A 27,847-nucleotide genomic window follows, 5' to 3' on the forward strand; every position below is an offset into this window, starting at 1 on the left:
AGCCACCATGACTAGTTCACAATATCTCTGTACCCCGGATGAGTTGCCCAAGCTGCAATAAACCGAAAAGGTCTATTCTTTTTCGGTTGGGGACGACCTGTACAGCGTACTAGGATAGGACAATGATCAGACTGAAGCCTATTTAAAATTTCTGGCAGAATAGGCATTTATAGAAGGATTCAGCTTCCCTTCTAAGGACATTCAGGTCCGTTTTCCACACCCCATCTTGAGACTTTAAGATGTTTAATTATATATTTTGGACAATATTTATTTTATTTTTTACAATGTTAATTTTATTATTTTGTTTCAAAAAATTTGGCTGATAATTATATTTATTACATATTTAGAATTATAGAGACTTTAATATTTATGAATTTAAAAATTATAATTTATTTATATTTTTAAAAATTATAATTTTATTAAAATAATTATAAAATTATGTTATATATATAGTGTAATATTTAATGATTTATTAATAAAATAAAATAAAAATTAAAAAAAAATTGACAGGCTTAATCTACCCACCCACCAATAAACAAGACGGAAATGAAATTCGGAATCGCTTTGTTAGAGGAGATGGAACGAACCAGCCTGCTAAATAATAAAGTTTTTGTAAAATGGGAGAACTAGCCCGTTTGTCACCCGCTATGTACCTTTGAATTGATTTAAAGGCCCAATGACAAACGACGTGGCTGAGAGGAAATTAAGAAACAGATTATCTCAACAATTTGGACCAAAACAAACAAGCAAGCCGACCTTGTTAACTGATTAATTCCCAAGGCGGCAAGGCATATTTGACCCAAAAAAAAAAAAAAAAAACCCAGAGCATCGGGACACATGGCGTTCCACAGAACAGAGGGAGCAAATAAAAAACAAAAGTGAGGAGGAGGAAAGCAGTGAAAAAAAAAAAAAAAACAAGAAGAGCACGAAGAAGATGTTGAGGGTTGCAGCAAAGAGGTTTTCTCCTCTGTCTTCGTCTTCATGGAGAGCTAACCATGCTACCTCTGCTTTTGTCTCTCGGAACCCCATCGCCCCTCACTATGAGTCCCACGATCGCGGATCCGCTCCCCAACCCAAATTCTTTCTCCCATTCCGAGGTTAGGGTTTTCTCCCTCTTTCCCTTTCCCTTTCCATATACATTTTTGTTTCAGCTCCAAATCAAAAGAGACCAAACAAATTGATTTGTGATTATTTCTGCCCCGTGCCCTTGATTTGATGCTTTTGTCTGTTCGGTATGTTTCGGTGCTTATGCGCCAACCTGATTTTATTATTATTCGCCATATCGTAGTATTGGTAGTTGCTTTGCGCAAATCATTTAACTCTTCCTTGGTTGGTATCCAGATTCGAAGTTCATCTATTGCGAGTTTTTTTTTTTTTTTTTTTTTTTTTTTTTTTTTTGCAGTCGAATATTTGTGTGGGATTTTGAGAATGTTAGTGATTGTTGATGATGGTGTTCTTCTACTAGTGCTATGTTGTGCCCGAAGAACAAAGAACAGAAGGATAAAAGATGGCGTTAGAATAATTCTCTTATCTTCCTTCTTTTGGAATTTTGAATTTTGATCGTGACACGTGAAATATCTTGCGTTTGTATTATCGTCATTTTTCGTTTGATAGTCAGAAGTTACCAGCTGTCAATAGAATTCAAATCGAATGAGCATTTGAACTATCAGTCTATCATGTTGTGTTCAAAATATCTTGTAACCAAAAGCTTTTCAAGAGTGTTTTATTGAGAGCAGACACACACAAGCCTAGCATGCTGTTGTTCTGAAGTATAACAGGTTATGCTTCATTGTAGACTTTGGATTATAGTAAAAATATAACGTGTACAAGAGATTGCATTACCAATGAAAAATTATGAAAGTGTAAAACATACCATGTGGGGAGCTTTCCTTCTGAAATCGATACTAGCATCGATATGAACTACAATTTCAAACAAATTACTCCTAAACTATTTGCATACATCTAGTTGTGCTGATAATAACTAGTAAATTCCATTGCTAATAACTGTTTGTGCTTTTGATTCCAGCTTCTAGGGATAAAAAGCCTACCCTTTCACAAAAAATTAAAAATAAAATATTAAGCTGTTTATTTGAATACATACCAAAGTATATTTGACAGGTCACAAAGCTTGATTATCTTCATGATTGTTATGTGTGTATGATGTAAGGTATTTGTTTGTGCCATTCTTTGATTTATTCCTCCTATGTCACTAGTTCAATATTTCTCAAGAGATTGTTTAATCAAGAGTTCAATATTTCTTCGGAACTAGTTCAATAGTTGATAACCAAATTGTCTGCCATCCTATGATTTGCCCCTCTTATATCACTAGTGCAATGGTTCACAAGTAGTAGTTTATTCAAGAGTTCTATTAATCATAAGTTAGGTTTCCCTGGAACTGGTTCAATAATTCATAACGAAAGTGTGTTATTCAACGACAAAACATTTAAAAAAGAAAAATAGGAAGAAAAGAAAAGAAGAAAGAAAGAAAGTCATTAGTGAAGCTTATTTGAGATTGATTGGTAAATATTTTGTACTTGTTTGTTGTTTTACTGAGCATTGTGGCTTTTAATTGTGTGTATGTTGATTTTTAATTGTGCTATAAAAGTAAGTGAATTTTGGGCATTTATATACAAGTACCAGCAAGGACAATACCCGGTGCCGTCGTGCTGATATGGTTATGGAGACCATTTAGCAGTATGTTGTATCCATCACATTTGGGTTGCCTTCGTTTTATTTTCCAGGGTTTGGTTTATTAACGTCTTAGCCAACTTAATGTTACTCGTTAATTTATTTTCAATTTGTACCCAGGTTTTGCTACTGGATTGCCAGTCCATACAAACGAAAACATTATTCCTGAAATTCCAGCAACTGTTGCTGCTGTCAAAAACCCTTCCGCTAAGATTGTATACGATGAACACAATCATGAACGATATCCTCCTGGTGACCCAAGCAAGAGGGCATTTGCTTACTTTGTCCTAACAGGTGGTAGATTTGTCTATGCCTCTCTGGTCCGTCTCCTTATCCTCAAGTTTGTTCTCAGTATGTCGGCCAGTAAGGATGTTCTTGCTCTGGCTTCACTTGAAGTTGATCTCTCCAGCATTGAGCCAGGCACCACTGTGACTGTTAAATGGCGTGGAAAGCCCGTGTTCATCAGGCGCAGAACAGAGGATGATATTAAGCTGGCAAACAGCGTTGACATTGGATCTCTTCGCGATCCCCAGCAGGATGCGGAGAGAGTCAAGAACCCTGAGTGGCTCATTGTGATTGGGGTTTGCACACATTTGGGTTGTATTCCCTTGCCGAATGCTGGTGACTTTGGTGGTTGGTTTTGCCCCTGTCATGGTTCACATTACGATATTTCTGGCCGAATTAGGAAGGGACCAGCGCCATACAATCTGGAGGTGCCAACTTATACCTTTTTGGAAGAGAACAAGTTGCTAATTGGTTGAAAGTCGCTGGATAATACCTACTGCACCTGTTTACAATTATTTTTTTCGATAATGTCGAAACGCGGCACGGACATTCTTGCTCTCGAGTACTTATTTGGTTTGTTTAGCAAGTGTTTATGCAGCTCAGAAATTTAACTTTCTGTGTTTGGCGTGACCTATATCAATAATCACCTGGATTTTTGCTTGTCATAGGCTTTCATTAGTTGATGACTTCAGGTGTATTGTATAATTTATAGCAGTGATACTTTTAGATGATCTAGAAATAAGATTCTGCTGAAGCAGTAAAATTTAAGGAATTTAATCAATGTGAATCGAGTTCTTCTAGTCACTGGATAGTAATGACTTTTGAGGTGAGTGGTTCAGTTAGCTTTATATATATATATATATAACGTGTTTTTTGTTTTTCCTCCGTAACATGATTATATGCTATGAAGCAGGGACATGGGATATGGACACACTATTTTTTATTTTTTGACATGAAGATATAAGTATTTTTGGGATAAATTGTAATAATATAATGAGATGTTATTGAATTTTTTAGTTATTTAAATTTTTCTTTAGTTACATAAAACATTTGAGATCAATTTTTTGTTTTAATAAATAGTAATATATTATATACTATTTATATTATAGAGATTAGGAATAAATTAGACAAGTCTATGCGTATGTACAAAAAAGTTCCAGGTCCGTGAAGGGTCATGATAGAAGAGTACGTCCTGTGTGGGTGACAGCATATGTGAAGGTATGTTGGATGGTTAGCATCTTATATACATGGAAGAAAACTATTTTGGCAAGTTTGGGACAATTCAAAATACTTTTTTACTTTGAGTCTAGGAAGTCGTTTAAGAGACTTCCGCCGGTCCAACCTGAACTGTAGAGCAAGTGTTTTGCGATTTGAAGTGGGAGGATGTGATGATTGTGAGGCGATCTAAATGATATTGTTGATGATTAGCCCTGTAGTGTTTTGATTAAGAAAAGAGGTTTTGAATAGATATAATACATTTTGATTTATGATGGATAGTGATTGAATGGATATTAGTCCCCAAGTATGTATTTTGATTATGATTGATGATGATTAGCAAGGACGGATATTTTATTCTGCTTGCATTATTTTTGTTATTAGTTTGACAAGAACGTATGTTTTATTCTGTTTGCACGATATTGATTTTATGATCATTTATATCTAACAAGGATTATGACTTTGTTCAGTTTATTTTGTATTATTATAATTTCATAGGAATGGTAGTTTCGTTCCATTGACAATATAAGTGAGGGGTTGAAACTATTAGAATATAATATTAGTGGATTAGGTTAAATATAGTTGGAATACTGGAGGGTTAGTAAATTAGGTGTATTTAGTTGAGTTGTTAGTGATGATTGTAGTTTGATTATCAGTATATATGTGTATCATTTAACAAGCAACTCAGAAAATAGATTTCTTTCAATATATGTGTTCCTAACTTGGTATCTAGAGTTTTTTTTTTTTTTTTTAGTTTGTGGCAGCAATTTTTTCTTCTATTTTTTTTGTCACTTTCTATTGTTGTATTAGATCACAAACCATCCTAAAAGATTCTCTATGTCGTTCTGAGTTGTACGAATAAAGCACCTTGTGAATTCGTTGCCTCACGTGCCCTCACCCCTCACCATATTTTCTGTTGATGAAACTGTTGAACCTTCATCATCATTCTCACTGCAATGTTTTCTTGGTCTTTTTTTGTCATCTTCCCAACGTTTTTCAGAAATTTTCACATACCATTGTGTTCACCTCTTTGTTGTGAGTTCAATAGACTCAACATCACCGTCGTCGGAGACTAGATGTGTCATCATGTGCCGTTCAAAGATCGCTGCTCCACCAAGAAGTTTGCTGCCCCATCTATCTTCAATCGGATTTTCAGATTCAATCTGGACCATCCATCTCAAATTCAAAGATCAACGGTCCAGATCAAAGAATTTTGTTTATGCACATATCTAGACCCAACTGGTTCCACTCACGACCCGCTTGAATCTATATGTTGATCGATCAACCTTGTTGACCCATGCCACATCATGTTGCTGACTGGGAGCCACATGGATCTTCTGCTCTCTATTGGGTCATTTGATAACTACTTGTCCTACCCGTCCACCTCTTCCAAATCAAAACAGGTATCATCCTCGCTTCAGCGCTCCAAAGTCTGTGCCTGTTACTGCAGCTGCCGCCTCTAATGTATCTACCCAATCTACCTTTGGTAGTCCATCTTCTGTTTCTCTACCCGATATTGAGTTTTTTCTTAAACAACTTCTCTCATACTCTTGTAATACTTCTGTTGCTCTGTCCACTCCTCCAGGTAACTCTAAATGGTACTTTAATTCTGGTTGTTTCAATCATATGTCACCTATGCATCATGTTTTCTCCTTTTTATCTACCATTACCGCCACACCATTTATTCATACTGCCGATGGATCTCTTATGTATGTGAATCATAAAGGATCTATCTCACATTCTAACCTTCACCTACCTTATACTCATTTCATTTTTAAATTGAATTTCAATCTTATCTTTGTGGGTCAATTAGTTGAACTTGATTTTGATGTTAACTTTTCTATTTCTAGTTTTTGTGTGCAGGAGACGGGACAAATTATTAGGACTAGATATAAGGTCAAAAGACTATTTGAACTTAGGAATCTTCATGTTTCCTCTACCACAAACCTCTGTGCTATTTCTCCTCCATCCACACTTCACTTATGGTATCGTCGTCCTGCTAACAGTTTATTAGGAAAATTGCGTCCTCTCGTGTCTAAGAAAGTATTAGGATCAGTTAATAATAATGAGTCTTTTGATTACATTTCTTGTCAAACTACAAAACAACCTTTATCTTTCGATAATAGTTCACCTCTTGCTTGTTGTAACACCCTAATTAGCCTAAACTTTACCTCGCGTCATAAAACAAAGGTTAATCAGAGATTACGACAGTTCTAAGCTCATACATAATATTTATATAGAAAGAATAATATAATCGAGAAGCCCGATGAAGGATATAGCTCAAATTTTGGATTTGAAAAGTGCGAAACGTACTAACGAAGCTTCTAACTTAAAACATAAGAAACAGATACATTATAACAAAAGATAAGTATATAATATCATAAGAAACTAGCCACGGCTCGCGGAGTTTAAGCTGGCTAGCCATATACAAGTATACCAAATCAGACAGTAAAAACAACTTATACAAGTTTTGTTCTCTCAATACACAAGCCTCTAGGCAAGGCAAAATACAAAAGTGAGAGACATATACAAAATAAGTCAAAAAGACTCAAAAAGATATCCGGATCTTCCGCTCCTGTCACCAACCAGACAACTCACCGTGGTGGGTTGCGACCTGCATATGAAAAATACAACAGAAATATGGTATGAGGACCGGAGGTTCTCAGTATGGTAACAGTGCCTACTGATGTAGGATATAAGATCTCGGGACGCCAAAGGCAATCCTAAGCTCCATATCCATCACAAGATTCAATCTTAAAGCATACTAAAATGGATAAGCATAGTTATATAAACCTTAACATAAATAAACTAGGTAATCTATCTTAAGAAATTTCTATTCTAACCAACACCGCTGTCCCACAGCCTTCACCAACCAATCCTCTCTGCGATCCCATTGCCACCGCCTACTTACCCTCCTCAGCACCAGACAAACACAGATAATACAAGCAAGGAAAATACAAGTAATATTCAAATATATAACAAGTAATTCAAGAAGCAAGTAGGCATATTATACAATTAGGCAGGCTCAAGTAATCAAAGCAAACAAGCACATAGGAAATGCATATGATGAATGTCTATCCTATTGGCTCGTGATATCACTTGTCGGTCTATAAATGCCAACCCGACACATCCTTTTGGATGTCGCCTTTCTGCCACTTCCGAGGATATAGCGCCTGACCCGCTCTTATTCCGAGGATATAGTGCCTGGCACACTACCGTTTCGAGGATATAGTGCCTGGCCCACTCTTGCGGCAGAAAATGAAAACAACAATTACACATAACTCATCACAAATCATTCCAAGGATATAGTGCCTGGCCCACTCTCTTTCAAACACTATCATTCCGAGGATATAGTGCCTGACACACTTTCCACATCCACAAGTCCATCAATCTCTAATCATCATCATTTCTCATCTCAAATCACTTCCAATTATCAACTCTCAACATTCTAAGGATATAGTGCCTGACACACTCTCAACATTCATATTTCTAAAGTTCATCATAAGCCATTCCACTCCGGACTTATTAGTCTATCAGTTTCTCAGTTCACATACCCATCTACCTTCACAAGCCATCAAACCATCCTCATTACACCCGAAACCTAAACTTCCGTTTTCTAATTTTTCATAATAATCATCAACTAAAACCCTTAGGTTATCTCTCATATTATCATACTCAAAATTAAGCCTACAAGCCTTAAAATGGTGTTATAGAAGCTTACAACCTTGTTGGGAAGGTGAAATAGTTGAAAACAAAGTTAAAATTTGAGAATCAAGGCGTGTGCGTACGCACAGGGGTGTGCATGCGCACAGGTACTAAAATTTGTAAAATCTGTTCACTCGCACAGAGTGTGCTAGCGCCCCCAACAGACGACCCTTCCCGACTTGTGCGTGCGCACAGGGCTGTGCGTACGCACAGGGCGCAATTCTTCATTGATGTGCACGCGCACAAGCTGTGCTAACGCTGCAAGCAGAGAGCCCTTTCCTGCCTGTGCGTACGCACAAGGCTGTGCGTGCACACATATCAAAAATTATAAAATTCTGCAACTTTGCAAAATTTCAGATTTTTAACACCAACTTTGAATGATCATAACTCCCTCTACAAAATTCCAAATTTTACAAACTTTATATCAAATTAAAGGGTTTTCAATAAGCTTTAATTTCAAACAAATCTCAATCAATTTTGAAAACTGAGTCAAAAGTTATGATCAAACAAAGTTCACCAAAAATCCACTTTTAACAAAAGTCTCAAAACCTCAACATTACCAACATTTCCAACCAAACTGATGAGCAGATAATTTATACGCTTTTTGGCATTGTTTTTAGTATGTTTTTAGTAGGATCTAGTTACTTTTAGGGATGCTTTTATTAGTTTTTATGTTAAATGCACATTTCTGGACTTTACTATGAGTTTGTGTGTTTTTCTGTGATTTCAGGTATTTTTTGGCTGAAATTGAGGGACTTGAGCAAAAATCAGATTCAGAGGTTGAAGAAGGACTGCTGATGTTGTTGGATTCTGACCTCCCTGCACTCAAAGTGGATTTTCTGGAGCTACAGAACTCAAAATGGAGCGCTTCCAATTGCATTGGAAAGTAGACATCCAGGGCTTTCCAGCAATATATAATAGTTCATACTTTGGCCGAGTTTAGATGACGCAAAAGGGCGTTGAACGCCAGTTCTACGCTGCAGTCTAGAGTTAAACGCCAGAAACACGTCACAAACCAGAGTTGAACGCCAGAAACACGTTACAAACTGGCGTTCAACTCCAAGAATGACCTCTCAACGTGTAAAATTCAAGCTCAGCCCAAGCACACACCAAGTGGGCCCCGGAAGTGGATTTATGCATCAATTACTTACTTCTGTAAACCTTAGTAGCTAGTCTAGTATAAATAGAACTTTTTACTAGTCTTTTAGACATCTTATGATTTTTAGTTCAACTTTGGATCATATTGATCACGTTTGGGGGCTGGCCTCTCGGCCATGCCTGAACCTTCATCACTTATGTATTTTCAATGGTAGAGTTTTTACACTCCATAGATTAAGGTGTGGAGCTCTGCTGTTCCTCATGATTTAATGCAAAGTACTACTATTTTCTATTCAATTCAATTTATTCCGCTTCTAAGATATCCATTCGCACTCAAGAACATGATGAATGTGTTGATTATGTAACGCTCATCATCATTCTCACTTATGAACGCGTGCCTGACAAACACTTCCGTTCTACATGCAACTAAGCTAGAATGAGTATCTCTTAGATATCTAATACAGGGGACCGAGTCCGAGTTATTAGTATCTTCGTGGTATAAGTTAGAACCCATGGATGGCCATTCCTGAGATCCAAAAAGTCTAAACCTTGTCTGTGGTATTCCGAGTAGGATCTGGGAAGGGATGGCTGTGACGAACTTCAAACTTGCGAGTGTTGGGCGTAGTGACAGACGCAAAAGGATAGTAAATCCTATTCCAGTATGATCGAGAACCTCCAGATGATTAGCCATGCCGTGACAGAGCATTTGGACCATTTTCACAGAGAGGATGGGATGTAGCCATTGACAACAGTGATGCCCTTACAGAAAGCTTGCCATGGCAAGGAGTAAGACTGATTGGATAAAGACAGCAAGAAAGCAGAAGTTCAGAAGAACGAAAGTATCTCTATACGCTTATCTGAAATTCCCACCAATGAATTACATAAGTGTTTCTATCTTTATTTTCTATTTATTTATTATTTATTTTCGAAAACTCCATAACCATTTGATATCCGCCTGACTGAGATTTACAAGGTGACCATAGCTTGCTTCATACCAACAATCTCCGTGGGATCGACCCTTACTCACGTAAGGTTTTATTACTTGGACAACCAAGTGCACTTGCTGGTTAGTTGTGCGAAGTTGTGAAGTTATGTTTGGACCATGGTATTGTGCACCAGTTATTAGCGCCATTGCCAGGTAGAGAACGAACAACAAATTTTACAACCTCTGAGTAACAATTTCGCATACCAAGTTTTTGGCGCTGTTGCCGGGGATTGTTCGAGTTTGAACAACTGACGGTTCATCTTGTTGCTCAGATTAGGTAATTTTCTTCTTATTTTATTTTCAAAAAGTTTTCAAAAATTTTTTCCTCTTTTTCGTTTTTCCCAAAATAAATGTTTTCAAAAAAATAAAATTACATTTTTCTTCAGAATTTTTAATAATGAATTCTAGTGTTTCATGAAGCATGTTGAAGCCTGGCTGGCTGTAAAGCCATGTCTAAAATCTTTTGGACTAAGGCTTCCAAACCATCAGCATAGAGGCAAGTTAATTTGATAACTAATGAGCAGTATATCTGAGTTACATGCTAAAGCTTGGCTGGCTATTAAGCCATGTCTAACCCTCAGATTGGAGCTTTAGACTAAGAGTGCAAGATTCCTGGAATTCATATTAAAAATTTTGGAATCCTTATTTTTCTTTTTTAAATAACTTTCGAAAAATACAAAAAAATCATAAAATCATAAAAACCAAAAATATTTTGTGTTTCTTGTTTGAGTCTTGAGTCAAATTTTAAGTTTGGTGTCAATTGCATACTCATCTTGCATTTTTCGAAAATTGCATTCATGCATTGCATTCATCATGATCTTCAAGTTATTCTTGATAACCCTTCTTGATTGATCTTCATATTATATTGTTTTGTGTTGTATGGTGTTTTTCATATGCATTCTTGCATTCATAGTGTCTATACATGAAAAATATTTAAGTCTTGGTGTTCATCTTGACATTCAAAGTGTTCTTGGTGTTCATCTTGACATTCATAGTGTTCTTGCATGCATCACATGTTTTGACCAAAATTTTCATGCATTGAGTCTTTTTCATGTTTTTGTCTTTCATCATTAAAAATTAAAAAAATTAAAAAAAAAATCTTTCCCTTTTTCACTCATAAATTTTCGAAAATTTGAGTTGACTTTTTCAAAACTTTTTAAAATTTAGTTGTTTCTTATGAGTCAAATCAAATTTTCAATTTAAAAATCTTATCTTTTTCAAAATCTTTTTCAAAAAATTAAATCTTTTTCATTTTTCTTATTTATTTTCAAAAATTTTAAAAATATTTTTCAAAAATCTTTTTCTTAATTTTATATCATATTTTCGAAAATATCATCAACAATTAATGTTTGGATTCAAAAATTTCAAGTTTGTTACTTGCTTATTAAGAAAGATTCAAACTTTAAGTTTTAGAATCATATCTTGTGATTTCTTGTGAATCAAGTCATTAATTGTGATTTTAAAAATCAAATCTTTTTCAAAACTAATTTCAATCATATCTTTTCAAAAATATCTTTTTATCTTATCTTTTTCAAAATCATATCTTTTTCAAAAATTTAATTTTAAAATATCTTTTCTAACTTCTTATCTTTTAAAAATTGATTTTCAAAATTTGTTTCAACTAACTAATTAACCTTTTGTTTGTTTCTTATCTCTTTCAAAACTACCTAACTAACTATCCCTCTCTAATTTTCGAAAATACCTCCCTTTTTTTCAAAAATTCTTTTTAATAAATTAATTGTTTAAATTTTAATTTTAATTTCAATTTTCCTTTAATTTTCGAAAATCATTAACTATTTTTCAAAATCAATTTTCGAAATTTCCTCTCCCTCATCTCCTTCTATTTATTTATTCATCTACTAACACTTCTCTTCACCAAAAAAATTCGAACCCCTTCTTCTCCTCTGAGTTCGAATTCTTCTCTTCTACATTCTTATTCTTCTTTTCTTCTACTCACCCAAAGGAATCTCTATACTGTGACATAGAGGATTCCATATTTTGTTTGTTATTCCCTTTTTTGTCATATGAGCAGGAGCAAGGACAAGAACATTTTTGTTGAAGCAGATCCTGAACCTGAAAGGACTCTGAAAAGGAAACTAAGAGAAGTTAAAATACAACAATCCAGAGACAACCTTACAGGAATTTTCGAACAAGAAGAGGAGATGGCAGCCAAAAATAATAATAATGCAAGGAGGATGCTTGGTGACTTTACTGCACCTAATTCCAATTTACATGGAAGAAGCATCTCCATCCCTACCATTGGAGCAAACAACTTTGAGCTGAAACCTCAATTAGTTTCTTTGATGCAACAAAACTGCAAGTTTCATGGACATCCATCTGAAGATCCTTTTCAGTTCTTAACTGAATTCTTGCAGATATGTGATACTGTTAAGACTAATGGAGTAGATCCTGAAGTCTACAGGCTCATGCTTTTCCCTTTTGCTGTGAGAGACAGAGCTAGAATATGGTTGGATTCTCAACCTAAAGATAGCCTGAACTCTTGGGATAAGCTGGTCAAGGCTTTCTTAGCCAAGTTCTTTCCTCCTCAAAAGCTGAGTAAGCTTAGAGTGGATGTTCAAACCTTCAGACAGAAAGAAGGTGAATCCCTCTATGAAGCTTGGGAGAGATACAAGGAACTGACCAAAAAGTGTCCTTCTGACATGCTTTCAGAATGGACCATCCTGGATATATTCTATGATGGTCTGTCTGAATTAGCTAAGATGTCATTGGATACTTCTGCAGGTGGATCCATTCACCTAAAGAAAACGCCTACAGAAGCTCAAGAACTCATTGACATGGTTGCTAACAACCAGTTCATGTACACTTCTGAGAGGAATCCTGTGAGTAATGGGACGCCTCAGAAGAAGGGAGTTCTTGAAATTGATACTCTGAATGCTATATTGGCTCAGAATAAAATATTGACTCAGCAAATCAATATGATTTCTCAGAGTCTGAATGGAATGCAAGCTGCATCCAACAGTACTCAAGAGGCATCTTCTGAAGAAGAAGCTTATGATCCTGAGAACCCTGCAATAGCAGAGGTGAATTACATGGGTGAACCTTATGGAAACACTTATAATCCCTCATGGAGAAATCATCCAAATCTCTCATGGAAGGATCAACAAAAGCCTCAACAAGGATTTAATAATGGTGGAAGAAACAGGTTTAGCAATAGCAAGCCTTTTCCATCATCCACTCAGCAACAGACAGAGAACTCTGAACAAAATACCTCTAATTTAGCAAACTTAGTCTCTGATCTATCTAAGGCCACTGTGAGTTTCATGAATGAAACAAGGTCCTCCATTAGAAATTTGGAGGCACAAGTGGGCCAGCTGAGTAAGAAGATCACTGAAACCCCTCCTAGTGCTCTCCCAAGTAATACAGAAAAAAATCCAAAAGGAGAGTGCAAGGCCATTGAATTGACCATCATGGCCGAACCCACAAGAGAGGGGAAGGACGTGAATCCCAAAAGGAAGACCTTCTGAGACGTCCAGTGATCAATAAGGAGTTTCCCTCTGAGGAACCAAAGGACTCTGGGGCTCATCTAGAGACCATAGAGATTCCATTGAACCTCCTTACGCCCTTCATGAGCTCTGATGAGTATTCTTCTTCTGAAGAGAATGAGGATGTTACTGAAGAGCAAGTTGCCAAGTTCCTTGGTGCAATCATGAAGCTGAATGCCAATTTATTTGGTAATGAGACTTGGGGAGATGAACCTCCCCTGTTCACCAATGAACTAAATGCATTGGATCAACTGAGATTGCCTCAGAAGAAACAGGATCCTGAAAAGTTCCTAATACCTTGTACCATAGGCACCATGACCTTTGAGAAGGCTCTATGTGACCTTGGGTCAGGAATAAACCTCATGCCACTCTCTGTAATGGAGAAACTAGAAATCTTTGAGGTACAAGCTGCTAAAATCTCATTAGATATGGCAGACAATTTCAGAAAACAGGCTTATAGACAAGTAGAGGACATGTTAGTAAAGGTTGCAGGCCTTTACATCCCTGCTGATTTCATAATCCTAGATATTGGGAAGGATGAGGATGAATCCATCATCCTTGGAAGACCCTTCCTAGCCACAGCAAGAGCTGTGATAGATGTTAACAGAGGTGAATTAGTCCTTCAATTGAATGGGGACTCCCTTGTGTTTACAACTCAAGATTATTCTTCTGTAAACATGGAAAAGAGGCACAGTAAGCTTCTCCCACTGCAGAGTCAACCAGAGCCCCCACAGTCAAACTCTAAGTTTGGTGTTGGGAGGCCACAACCAAACTCTAAGTTTGGTGTTGAACTCCCATATCCAAACTCTAAGTTTGGTGTTGGGAAGTCTCAACAATGCTCTGAACATCTGTGAGGCTCCATGAGAGCCCACTGTCAAGCTATTGACATTAAAGAAGCGCTTGTTGGGAGGCAACCCAATTTTTATTTATCTAATTTTATTTTTATTTTTATTGTTATTTCATGTTTTATTAGGTTCATGATCATGTGGAGTCACAAAATAAATATAAAAATTGAAAACGGAATCAAAAACAGCAGAAGAAAAATCACACCCTGGAGGAGGATCTTACTGGCATTTAAACGCCAGTAAGGAGCATCTGGCTGGCGTTCAATGCCAGAACAGAGCATGGATCTGGCGTTGAACGCCAGAAACAAGCAGCATCCTGGCGTTCAGACGCCAGAAATGCACACTGAGGAAAAGCTGGCGCTGAACGCCAGAAACAAGCATCTGGCTGGCGTTCAACGCTAGAAATATGCTGCATATGGGCGCTGAACGCCCAGAACAAGCATCAATTCGGCGTTTAAACGCCAGAATTGCATGCAAAGGTGTTTTACATACCTAATTGGTGCAGGGATGCAAATCCTTGACACCTCAGGATCTGTGGACCCCACAGGATCCCCACATACCTCCACTCACCTTACCTCCTCATAATCCTATATCACCCTTTCCCAAGAACCCTTCACCACTCATATCCATTACTCCCCTAAAACCATCATACAACCCACCTACACCCACCCACTCAAATTCAAACCATCAACTCACCTCCATATCTTCTTCTTCTTCTACTATTCTTTCTTCTTTTGCTCGAGGGCGAGCAATATTCTAAGTTTGGTGTGGTAAAAGCATAGCTTTTTTGTTTTTCCATAACTATTGATGGCACCTAAGGCCAGAGAAACCTCTAGAAAGAGAAAAGAGAAGACAAAAGCTTCCATCAAGGATCTATAGCTCAGTGGTAGAACATTTGACTGCAAATCAAGAGATCGCTGAGATACTTCAGGGGATACATTTTCCTCCACACAATTATTGGGAGCAACTAAGGGTGGAACATCAAGAGCACTCGATCATCCTTCATGAAATTAGAGAAGATCAAAAAGCAATGAGGGTGGAGCAACAAAGACAAGGAAGAGACATAGAAGAGCTCAAGGACATCATTGGTTCCTCAAGGAGAAAACGCCACCATCACTAAGGTGGACTCATTCCTTGTTCTTACATTCTCTGTTTTTCATTTTCTTTATGTTAAGTGCTTATCCATGTTTGTGTCTTATTACATGATCATTAGTATTTAGTAACTTTGTCTTAAAGTTATGAATGTCCTATGAATCCATCACCTCTCTTAAATGAAAACTGTTTTAATTCAAAAGAACAAGAAGTACATGAGTTTTAAATTTATCCTTGAACTTAGTTTAATTATATTGATGTGGTGACAATGCTTCTTGTTTTCTGAATGAATGTCTGAACAGTGCATATGTCTTTTGAAGTTGTTGTTCATAAATGTTAAATATGTTGGCTCTTGAAAGAATGATGATAAGGAGAAATGTTATTTGATAATCTGAAAAATCATAAAAATTAATTCTTGAAGCAAGAAAAAGCAGTGAATACAAAAGCTTGCAGAAAAAAAAAAAGAAAAAAAATGGCAAAAAAAAAATAGAAAAAGAAGAAGCAAGCAGAAAAAGCCAAAAGCTCTTAAAACCAAAAGGCAAGAGCAAAAAGCCAATAACCCTTAAAACCAAAAGGCAAGGGTAAATAAAAAGGATCCCAAGGCTTTGAGCATCAGTGGATAGGAGGGCCTAAAGGAATAAAATCCTGGCCTAAGCGGCTAAACCAAGCTGTCCCTAACCATGTGCTTGTGGCGTGAAGGTGTCAAGTGAAAACTTGAGACTGAGCGGTTAAAGTCAAGGTCCAAAGCAAAAAAAGAGTGTGCTTAAGAACCTTGGACACCTCTAATTGGGGACTTTAACAAAGCTGAGTCACAATCTGAAAAGGTTCACCCAGTTATGTGTCTGTGGCATTTATGTATCCGGTGGTAATACTGGAAAACAAAGTGCTTAGGGCCACGGTCAAGACTCATAAAGTAGCTGTATTCAAGAATCAACATACTGAACTAGGAGAATCAATAACACTATCTGAACTCTGAGTTCCTATAGATGCCAATCATTCCAAACCTCAATGGATAAAGTGAGATGCCAAAACTATTCAAGAGGCAAAAAGGTACAAGTCCCGCTCATCTGATTGGAGCTATGTTTCATTGATATTTTAGAATTTATAGTATATTCTCTTCTTTTTATCCTATTTGATTTTCAGTTGCTTGGGGACAAGCAACAATTTAAGTGTGGTGTTGTGATGAGCGGATAATGTATACGCTTTTTGGCATTGTTTTTAGTATGTTTTTAGTAGGATCTAGTTACTTTTAGGGATGTTTTTATTAGTTTTTATGTTAAATTCACATTTCTGGACTTTACTATGAGTTTGTGTGTTTTTCTATGATTTCAGGTATTTTCTGGCTGAAATTGAGGGACTTGAGCAAAAATCAGATTCAGAGGTTGAAGAAGGACTGCTGATGCTGTTGGATTCTGACCTCCCTGCACTCAAAGTGGATTTTCTGGAGCTACAGAACTCAAAATGGCGCGCTTCCAATTGTGTTGGAAAGTAGACATCCAGGGCTTTCCAGCAATATATAATAGTCCATACTTTGGCCGAGTTTAGATGACGCAAAAATGCGTTGAACTCCAGTTCTACGCTGCAGTCTGGAGTTAAACGCCAGAAACACGTCACGAACCAGAGTTGAACGCTAAAAACACGTTACAAACTGGCGTTCAACTCCAAGAATGACCTCTCCACGTGTAAACTTCAAGCTCAGCCCAAGCACACACCAAGTGGGCCCCGGAAGTGGATTTATGCATCAATTACTTACTTCTGTAAACCCTAGTAGCTAGTCTAGTATAAATAGAACGTTTTACTAGTCTTTTAGACATCTTATGATTTTTAGTTCAACTTTGGATCATATTGATCACGTTTGGGGGCTGGCCTCTCGGCCATGCCTGAACCTTCATCACTTATGTATTTTCAACGGTAGAGTTTCTACACTCCATAGATTAAGGTGTGGAGCTCTGCCGTTCCTCATGATTTAATGCAAAGTACTACTATTTTCTATTCAATTCAACTTATTCCGCTTCTAAGATATCCATTCGCACTCAAGAACATGATGAATGTGATGATTATGTGACGCTCATCATCATTCTCACTTATGAACGCGTGCCTGACAAACACTTCTGTTCTACATGCAACCAAGCTAGAATGAGTATCTCTTAGATATCTAATACAGGGGACCGAGTCCGAGTTATTAGTATCTTCGTGGTATAAGTTAGAACCCATGGATGGCCATTCCTGAGATCCGGAAAGTCTAAACCTTGTCTGTGGTATTCCGAGTAGGATCTGGGAAGGGATGGCTGTGACGAACTTCAAACTCGCGAGTGTTGGGCGTAGTGACAGACGCAAAAGGATAGTAAATCCTATTCCAGTATGATCGAGAACCTCCAGATGATTAGCCATGCCGTGACAGAGCATTTGGACCATTTTCACAGAGAGGATGGGATGTAGCCATTGACAACGGTGATGCCCTTACAGAAAGCTTGCCATGGCAAGGAGTAAGACTGATTGGATAAAGACAGCAAGAAAGCAGAAGTTCAGAAGAACGAAAGTATCTCTATACGCTTATCTGAAATTCCCACCAATGAATTACATAAGTGTTTCTATCTTTATTTTCTATTTATTTATTATTTATTTTCGAAAACTCCATAACCATTTGATATCCGCCTGACTGAGATTTACAAGGTGACCATAGCTTGCTTCATACCAACAATCTCCGTGGGATCGACCCTTACTCACGTAAGGTTTTATTACTTGGACGACCCAGTGCACTTGCTGGTTAGTTGTGCGAAGTTGTGAAGTTATGTTTGGACCATGGTATTGTGCACCAGTTATTGGCGCCATTGCCAGGTAGAGAACGAACAACAAATTTTACAACCTCTGAGTAACAATTTCGCATACCACAAACCAAACCAAAACCACTTCAAACTCTACTTTCTATCATAACCTACCCTTTATATCATTTTATACCATTCCCAGCCATCAAATCTCAATCATGTGATACCAAAATCAATCCTCCAGCAACACTTTCTAAAATCCTAATTCAATCATTACCGAACATCAAAATCAATCCCATATCCTTTCAATTTTCAATCTCTCACACCACCTTTACCAATTTCAACATTCATGATTTATCAACTCATCATAATTCACATCATTTATCAACAATCTCAACACTCACCTTCAATATACCACAAGATCACTAATCATTATCAATCATCAACCATATCAACAACAATAAGTCATATTCCCAACATCAAGCATCATAATCCTTAAATACCAACAATGATTATCAAATTCACACATTCCTCATTTCAAAACTCCATAACATCATCATCTCCATACAAGTTATCCTCACACATCACAACCACATACAATCATTCATTCTCAACATATTAATATTATTCAACATACATCAACACTCAACACCTCAACAACCATTATAATTCATTCCTATCTTATGGGTCACTAGCCTAAGTGTCCATGAATATTATATACTATATAGAGGAAATCGAAACCATACCTTGGCCGATTTTCGCTATGAACCAAAACCCCAAAGAGCACAAGTTGAGCTTCCAACCACAAGCAAGCTTCCAATATGACTCCAACAAGCACCAATAAGCTCCAAAAGCTTAGAAACTCACAACAAACAAGCTATATACACACCAAACATTACTAATCAAGCTAGGGCTCAACATAAACATGATCTCACAAGGGTTTTCAAGAACTCTTACCTTGTTCAACAGTTTTTGAAGCCACAACCACCAACAATCAAGTGCTAGAGTGTACCTAAAACACCCAAGACACAAGATTTCCCTCAAAACCAAACCCTAAAACTCGAAATGAACAAGGGCACGAAAACTAGGCAGGGAAACTCAAGGGACTTACCACAAAGCTTAGATATAAATGACGGACTCAGCGAGAGCTTCGCGTAGCCGCTGACGGCACGCGAATTGGAGCACCATAGCTCGAGATATCGCGGATTGAATGGAGAAGTGAATAGTGCTCTTCTCTCTTCTCCTTTCCCTCTTCTTCTTTTCTGTTGAGTGTGTGTGTGCTTATGAGGTGAAGGGTTCATTAATGAACCCTTATATATGTTGGACTTGGGCCCAACTTGGGTCCGGTCCAACCTGTTAGTGTTTTTAGCCCGTTCGCCCCAACTTTGGGCCAAACCTTTAACACTAACGCCTGGTTTTTCATTCCTAATATTTTTATATGGTTTTCGACTGTTTTATCTTTTTCTCGCGCAATACAGGGCGGACTTGAACCGGTTCAACCGGTTTAACTGTCGGTTCGCGGTTTTTCGTAGAAAACACATTTTCTGACTCAAAAAGACCTAATGAGTCCAAAAATCATATTTAAATCCCCAAATTCTCGTTCTAACTTTTTGAAATCTAATTTGGACATTTAAATAATTTTATTCGTAAAAAACCCGGTTCTTACACTTGTTCTTCTTTTGATCTTATACAATTTAAAGTTTGGGGGCTTGCTCCCACAACTTCTATGGGGGCTTGATATTTTGTTGTCTTTATTGATGATTACTCATGTTTTACTTGGGTGTATTTAATTTCTAACAGACATGAGTTGCCTCAAATTTATATCAATTTTGCTACTATGATTAAAGCACAATTTTCCAAAGTCATTAAAGTTTTTCAACGTGACAATACAATGGAGTACTGTGACTCTAAACTTTTAAACTTTCTTGCTGCACAGAGCACTTTGTCTGAATTCTCTTGCCCTAGAACCTCTCAACAGAATGGTAGAGCTGAACGAGAACATCGTCATATCCTTGACTTTGTTCGTGCATGTTTATTTCCTCTTCTTATCCTAAACGTGTTTGAAGTGAAGCTGTACTTACTGTTGTCCATGTTATCAATCGTCATCCTTCCTCTATTCTAGGTAACATTACTCCTTTTTAGCATCTCTATAATACTTCACCAAACTATAGTTCACTTCGAATTTTTGGTTATGTCTATTTTGTTCTTCTTCAGCCCTATGAACGTAATAAACTTAAACCTATGGTTGTGTCTATTTTGGTTGTGTTTATAGCTCGCCTATGTTGTCTCCTTGGTTATAGAACTTAGCATAAAGGTTATCGTTTTTGGGATCCTATATCTCGCCAAAAATATATATCTTCACATGTTGTATTATGGAAATATCACATGTTTTCGAGCTTTTCCTCCTTTCATTCCATTCCTTCTACTTATTCACCTTTCTTTACTAATCTTATTGTTGATTTTTTCTCTAGTGATGATAATACAGGCACTGTGACAAGTTCACCTCCTGAGCCTCCTATTCATGTACCTTCTACTGTTCCCAATTATCCAAGGTTGAACGATGATCCTTCTCTTATGGTCCTTCTTCCTACGACCACTCACAGTACTGGGGTAAGAAATTCACCTCCACATCTTTATTATTATCATTGTTTTGCTACTATCCTTCACATTCATGAACCTAGGTCATTAAGGAAGCTTTCAAAGATTCAAATTGACAGTGCGGGAATAAATTTTGGCATTAAATAAAGCACACACTTGGAATTTGGTTGATTATTTTTCTAATCAAGAAGTTGTGGGTAGTAGATAGGTTCACAAAATCAAGATTCACTCTTTATTGACAGGTGTAAAAGTCGTTTGGTTGCTCAAGGATGCACTAAAGAGTATGGTATTGATTATGAAGAGACTTTTGCTCTTCTTGCTTGACTCACATATGTTCGAGTTTTTCTTGAAATTACTACAGTTTGCAAATGATCTATATGTCAGATGGATGTGAAAAATGCTTTTCTCAACGATGACTTGAAAAATAAAGTCTACATGAAACCTTCTCCGAGATATTCTTGTTCTCCTAACAAAGTTTTTTTTTTGCAAGGCACTCTATGGTCTTAACGAGCGGATTCTTGCCAGTAAAGAAATTCGTAAAAATAATCGCGTTGTAGGTATAGTTTCTAAACCAACAGAGAATCCTTTCGTACAAAAGTTTGGTTGTCACAAGTAATAAAACCCAATAAAATTTATAACTGAAGTATTTAAATCTCGGGTCGTCTCTCAAGGAATTACAGGGAGGTGTATTTATTATTGGTTATGGAAAAAAGTGTATTTTTGGGTTTTTGAAATAATGAACAAGTAATTTAAATGGCAAAAAAATTAAATTAATAATTATGAAAGCTCTTGGCAAGGTATAAGAACTGGAAATCCTATCCTAGTTATCCTTATCAGGTGTGATGAGAATTATTTATTGCTCCCACTTAGTTAACCCTTACTAAATAAAGGAAAGTCAAGTGGACCAATCAATTTGATCCTCAAGCCCTAGTCAACTCCTGTGGAAAGACTAGCTTTAGAGCGATCCAAATCAATCAGCAATTCCCAATTTTCAATCAACAGCTGAATTTGACAACTCAAGTGTCACCAATTACTCAACCATAGCCAAAAGGGAAAAAATCTAAATTATTTATATAATAAATAAAAGAAAGCAATCATAAATAAAATAAGACAATCATAAATCTGAAATACCTTAAATTATATTAAATAGAATATTTAAATCTAACATGAAAAGATTCATAAGCCAATTTTGCAACATAAATAATTAACAAGTAAAAGCATTAGAGTATCTAAAAGTAGAAGAGAAACATAAATTAAAGAAACATTGAACCTGAGAAGAAGTTGAATATTGAGAGAGAGGAGAGAGTCTCTCTCTCTAAAAACTACATCTAAATCCTAAAATTGTGTGTTATGAATATTGTCATTACGTCCTCCTTTGATTCCTCCATTCTCTGGCTTATATTCTGTGTTTCTGGCTTGGATCTGGGCCGAAAAAGGGTCCAGAAATTGCTGGGGGCATTTTTTGCAGATTCCTGTACATGGCGTCCGTCACGCGTGCGCGTGGGTCACGCGTTCGCGTGGTTTGGAGTTTTCTCTGGTCACGCGTACGCATCATTTGCGTTCTGCTCAAGGCATGCATCCGCGTCGTTCATGCGTTCACGTCAGTGCCATTTCGCGCTAGGCACGCGTTCACGTCGTTCATGCATTCGCGTCGCTGCCTTTTCTTCAAAACTCCATTTTTGTGCTTTTCTTCCATTTTTGTATGTTTCCTTTCTGTCCTTTAAGTCATTCCCGCCCTATGAGACCTAAAAATACTTAACACACAAATCACGTCATCGAATGGTAATAAAGGATAATTAAAATTAATACTTTTAAAGCATAGGGAACATGTTTTCACACTTATCACATAATAAAAAAGGAAAAGTAAAACCATGCACTTCATATGAATAAGTGGGTGAAGAATTGATAAAAACACTCAAATTGAGCACAAGATAAATCATAAAATATGGGTTTATCAGTCTTAAAGAAGCTTATCGACTAGATATTGCATGTGCTATTCATGTTGTTAGCCAGTTCTTATTAGCACTACGCACTACTCATTATGCCGCTGTTCTTCGGATTCTTCGCTATGTCAACGATACTATGTTTCAAGGTCTTTATTTTCCCGTTCAATCTTCTTTAACCCTTCAAACATATTCAGATGTTGATTGAGCTAATGACTCCACTGATTATTGTTTTACTATTGGCTATTGTTTGTTTTTCGGTGACTCTCTAATCTCCTAACGTACCAAGAAATAAACTTTTATCACTCGATCAAGCACAGAAGCAGAATATTGTAAGAACCTGCTTTTTAAAAAAAACATAAATAAATAAATAATTTTAGTTTCACAGATAATTTTATCTGTTACCCTCTCTACAATATCCTAGAGATATTCTAGAATTGGGATTATAATTAATGCCAATCAAAGTCAAACTAGGTTAATTGATTAGTTTCACAGAAAATCGTAAAAACTTGTTAGTAGAAATTTACTACCTTGGCTTTTTCCTTCTCCAAGAAAAGTTTCGAGCCACTCATTCCTAAGAACTACCTTCTTAATTAAATCTTGTCCACTCATATTTTACCATGAGGTAAAATACTTCCTTAAGACTCACTTAAACCTAATACACTATTCCTAAACATCACAATTTTTCTCTCTCTCTCCCTCCCTCCCTCCCTTCTCTCTCTCCAATTAATTAATTTTTATATTAGAAAATTATTAAGGATAAAGTTATCCACTAAGCGATGACAGATTCTTAAATTGTACCTTATCCTTTTCATTAATTCTCATAAGTCATAAACTCTTTCTCCACCACCCTCATATTTTTTATTTCACATCACTTTAAACAAAATTAGTAAGTGAGAGAAGAAAGAAAATATAAAGAGAAAAGAGAGAAGAGATCGAAGCCTTAAGTGAGAAAAAGAGAGAAAACTAGCTTTGTTTCATACATTCCTACACCACTAGTTCAAGGAGCACTTCACATATCTTCAAAGGTCAAGTCTTTTAGTCCATTGCTTCACTTTTTTCTTATTTTTTCTCCAAAAAGTTCAGCAAGGTAAGTGCGAGAACATTCTTAGTTTCTCTCTTCTCTTTTTCGGTTTTGAGAGCCTTCCATAAAGAGACCATGCTGTTCACTTTTTGATCTAAATAGCCATCACAAGGAACCACAAGGAGCACGCATAAGAGATTTCAAACTCAAGCTTAAGAGACTTGCATTTTATCTCCTCCATTCCTCTAAGTTTAGGCCATAAGCACCATTATTTCATTAATGATCAAATTGCCCTTAAAAAAATTTAGGTAACTAACATGTTCAAAAGAGTGAATCAAGAAAAAGGTAAGGGTTAGTAACACTTGTTTGATTCCTATGCTTGAAAGTGATAGGCATATCTTCTCTTAAAGAATAATGAGACATATGTTTGCATGAAACTTGATTATATGATGAATTGTCTCTTTATTGATGCAATGTATACTATATGTGAACATTATAGCTATGTCTAATGTATGAATGAAGGCCGAAAATGTACGATGCACTTGGAGTTGAGTTCACTACAAGAAAAAAGTGTGGCCATATCTTGTTATCACCACGCTTCAAAAGCGTGGCCATATCTCTCATATGGCCATGCTTTTAAAGCGTGACCATATCTCCCACATACGACCACGCTTTAACGGGTGGCCATTTGTAAAAAGCGTGACAAAAGAAAAAGCGTGGCGATAGATCACCAAAAACGTGGCAATAGAGCAACCACCACGCTTGTAGAGGCCACCCTTTCAAAAGTGTGGCGGTAGCTCAAAAAGCGTGGCGAAAAGCTATCGTCACGCTTTTTTCAACTTTTCGCCACGTTTTAAAAGCGTGACAATAGATCTGTTTTCTTGTAGTGGTTTCATGTCATAAAAGACACCAAGAGGTAATATAAGTCATGATATGAAATGTAAGAAAGATAATTAATAAAGAGAGTAAAAAATGTGTGAAAGCGAGTCAAAAGAGGTTAAAAGTATAAATTGTAACTCTAAAAAGAAAGTATGATTCACCAAAAGTGACACTTAGGTAAATAAGAGAACTAAAAGGGTTAAACATGCAATTAACAATAATTAAATCTAAAAGTATGAATATAGAAGTATTAGGGATAAATGTATAATTATATGAGATAATGGGGTCAAAATCATAAATTAAAAAAAAGTGTTGAGTCTAATTAAAAATTTTAGTAAAAGTTAGAGGTAAAAAATAACAATTTAGTAATTAATAATATTTTAAGGAAAAGATAGTATTTTATGCTTAAAAAGGATAAAAATGACATTAATAAAAGACTTTAACTAAATTGCTAAGGGTAAAAGGTCCCTTAGTACAAATAAGAACAAAATGGTATCGATGTTAGAAGGCTAATAGTAAAAAAGTCTCTTGAGCTATGTAAGACTACTATGGCAGTGTATTGAGAGATCAAGGACAAAAGGGCCCCTTCAATAATCACTACATTGTGCCCTAAAGAGAAATGTAAATCCCAAAGTGCTTAAGGGCTGCCTGATAGTGTGAAATTCTATATCATTTAACCAGTAATTGTATGACGTGGGGACGCCTACCATATGGAGAGTTTCTCAACTGTATGCATATTAAGGGCTATATGCCAAGTGCCATGACTGTACAAAAGGACAATTCTCGTTAGGCATATATCCTGACTGTATGCAGTTGAGTGACCATATTTGGATTTAGGGTCGAATAACATTGGGTTGCAGGTAGTCAACCGACGCATGAGCTCATGGCTTGCGATAGGAACAAATTTGCATCATATCTTATTGTGCATTCTCTTGGTGACTAAAATTATGTGCTTGTGTTTGCTAATTATATTCTGTTATCTACTTGATTTATTACTTGTATGTGTACTTTATCGGAATGACCTCAATAAACGTAAACTTAGTATGTAAAAATTCTAATTTTCCACAAAATCTAGAGTTAGCATGAAATCTCTCTATTCTCTGTATTAGCTTGCTGGAAATATTTGGTTCTCACCCTCCTTCTTTCCCACTTTGTAGATGGGATCAAGAATCATCTTCTTTGAGATCTCCACACCGTGCTACTACTTGGACCCCATATGGGGTGGGACAGCCATATGGGGCGATGTTCACTGCCGCACATATGTTCTTTCTGAGAGACATTTCTCTCACTCTCTTTTTAGTCAGAAGTTTGATCCTGATGTGTCGTATGATTTTCTACTGTTTGAGCTGCATCCGAGAAGTTTTAACTTCTCTTTTCCTCCTCAGTCACTGTACTCGATGGAGCTCGAGCCAGAGTCTCCTTTCGACATGCAGTCCATATATCTCGAGTGGTTTGATGCAGTGCCAGAGCCAATAATATCGGTTGAACCTGTGATGGATTATCAGTTATTGGATCATATTGTATGAAGGCCTTCCGATACTTATGTGATATATTTATCTATACTTTTCTATTTTTATCATGAATGTGTTGTATGCTTAACTATTGTACTAATATTGATAGACTTGGTTAAGTTATGATTATAACGCATGCTACAGGCTCACTCATATTAATATAACTAATATATAGTCTAAAAGTCTTAAGGTCGACTAAATAGTAATACTTAATGACTATTATTAGCCATGACATACTGAAAATTAGATCATTATAAAAATCGTGCTCTAATTGACACTTCTGTTATTATCTTTTATAATAATTTTAAACATGAACTTTTTATTTGACATTTTTTATTTAGTTGTTTCTTCTATCTAGCTTTTTTTTGCAGCTAACTTAGTGCTAGTTTGGATTAGTTTTTTAAGTAAAAAAGTATTTTTTTTAATAAAATACTTTTATTCAATTTAAAACCTATTTAGATGTATCTTTTAAAAAAAAAGTATTTTTATTTAAAAAACCAAATTATTTGCTTTTTCTAAAAGTTAGACTGTACCGATAGGTGCGGGAGCTGGCCTCTGATGGACTCAAACTCGAGGCGAAGGTGCATGAGGAACTAAGACGTTGCGGATCTCGGGCCTTCTGCAGCTTCTTGGCACAGCCACAAGCGGAGGTTTCCTCGGGCCAAACGGAGATTGGCCCTCGAGTGAATGAAGAGCGAAAGTTCCGAATCTTACGATAAGGAAGTTTCCTTCTCCCAACCCACACCCTTTTCGTCAATGAGTGGAAGTCAACTAGGTTTTGCTATTCCTTCTCGAGCTTCTATTTCATCCCTTAAAGGAGATTCGAGAAAAGATAGAATAGGAAGACGTGTTTCCAGAACAAAACAATACCTTATTTTTAAAATAAGTAAAAGCAAAAGTAAAAGACATTTTTAAGGCTTGTTTGGATAAGCTTCTAAGAAAAAATCTTTTTTCGAGTTATCTTTTTTTAAAAGATTTTGTGGAAAAGTTAAAGTAATTTTATGTTTGGATATCTCATGCAAAAATATCTTTTTATCTATCAATTATGTTTGGGTATAATAATATAAAAGTACTTTTTGTTTATTTATTACATGAAAAACATCTTTTTTTGAAAGAAAAAAGATTTTTTTTAAAAAAAAGATGTAAATTGCAACTTCTCAAAAAAAGTTGTTTTTATTATTTTTTTAGTACTTTTACTTTTACTATTAGAAATTTGCCAAACACGCTAAAAAATGAAAAAGATATTTTTTTTTTATCAAGATAATGGCACCCAAATAAACACTTAATACTTAAAAACTCATTTTAAAAAAGTTATAATACATGGACACTGACACAGATATGAAACACGGACACACGAATTTTAAAATATTATAAGACATAGAGACACGACATATATATAAAATATAAAGTATTTTTTAGATAAATTACAATGATATTTTCATATTTTATTGATATTAAAATATAAAATAATTTTTTAACTGTTTTTAATATCTTCTTTTAACTATATAAAGTATTTAAAATATTTTTTATTTTAATAAATAATAATATATATTATTTCTAAATTCATTTTAAGAATACATATTAAGAATAAGGCTGAACACACTTATATGTAATAATATTTAGATGAATTTAAGTGTATTTTAAATTTTTTTTTTATTTTTTATTAAGACAGAATTAAATACCGCTGACATATGATATATCGAACAAATGT

General features: G+C 36.0%; 1 protein-coding gene and 1 non-coding gene across 2 annotated transcripts; one reads left to right on the forward strand and one right to left on the reverse strand.

The window, feature by feature from the left end:
- The first annotated feature begins 748 nt into the window (after positions 1-748).
- On the forward strand, positions 749-3,777 carry LOC107604878 (cytochrome b-c1 complex subunit Rieske-4, mitochondrial). Its single transcript, XM_088490009.1, has 2 exons — positions 749-1,097; positions 2,809-3,777. Exons 1-2 carry the CDS (start codon positions 935-937, stop codon positions 3,447-3,449), a joined length of 804 nt encoding a protein of 267 aa, XP_088346135.1. The 5' UTR covers positions 749-934; the 3' UTR covers positions 3,450-3,777.
- Positions 3,778-12,534: 8,757 nt separating this feature from the next.
- On the reverse strand, positions 12,535-12,642 carry LOC148562748 (small nucleolar RNA R71). The gene has a single exon (XR_015886559.1). It is a non-coding gene; the product is annotated as a small nucleolar RNA R71 (small nucleolar RNA).
- Between the last annotated feature and the right edge of the window lie 15,205 nt (positions 12,643-27,847).

Source organism: Arachis ipaensis, chromosome B6 (assembly GCF_059453495.1).
Source record: "Arachis ipaensis isolate K30076 ecotype BB chromosome B6, ASM5945349v1, whole genome shotgun sequence".
NCBI lineage: Eukaryota > Viridiplantae > Streptophyta > Magnoliopsida > Fabales > Fabaceae > Arachis > Arachis ipaensis.

What these genes read in the sequence shown, in the direction of transcription:
- LOC107604878 (XM_088490009.1), top strand. Translation starts at nt 935, where the DNA reads ATGTTGAGGGTTGCAGCAAAGAGGTTTTCTCCTCTGTCTTCGTCTTCA. An exon ending in ATTCTTTCTCCCATTCCGAG is followed by an intron (nt 1,098 to 2,808) that starts GTTAGGGTTTTC and finishes ATTTGTACCCAG; the next exon opens with GTTTTGCTACTGGATTGCCA.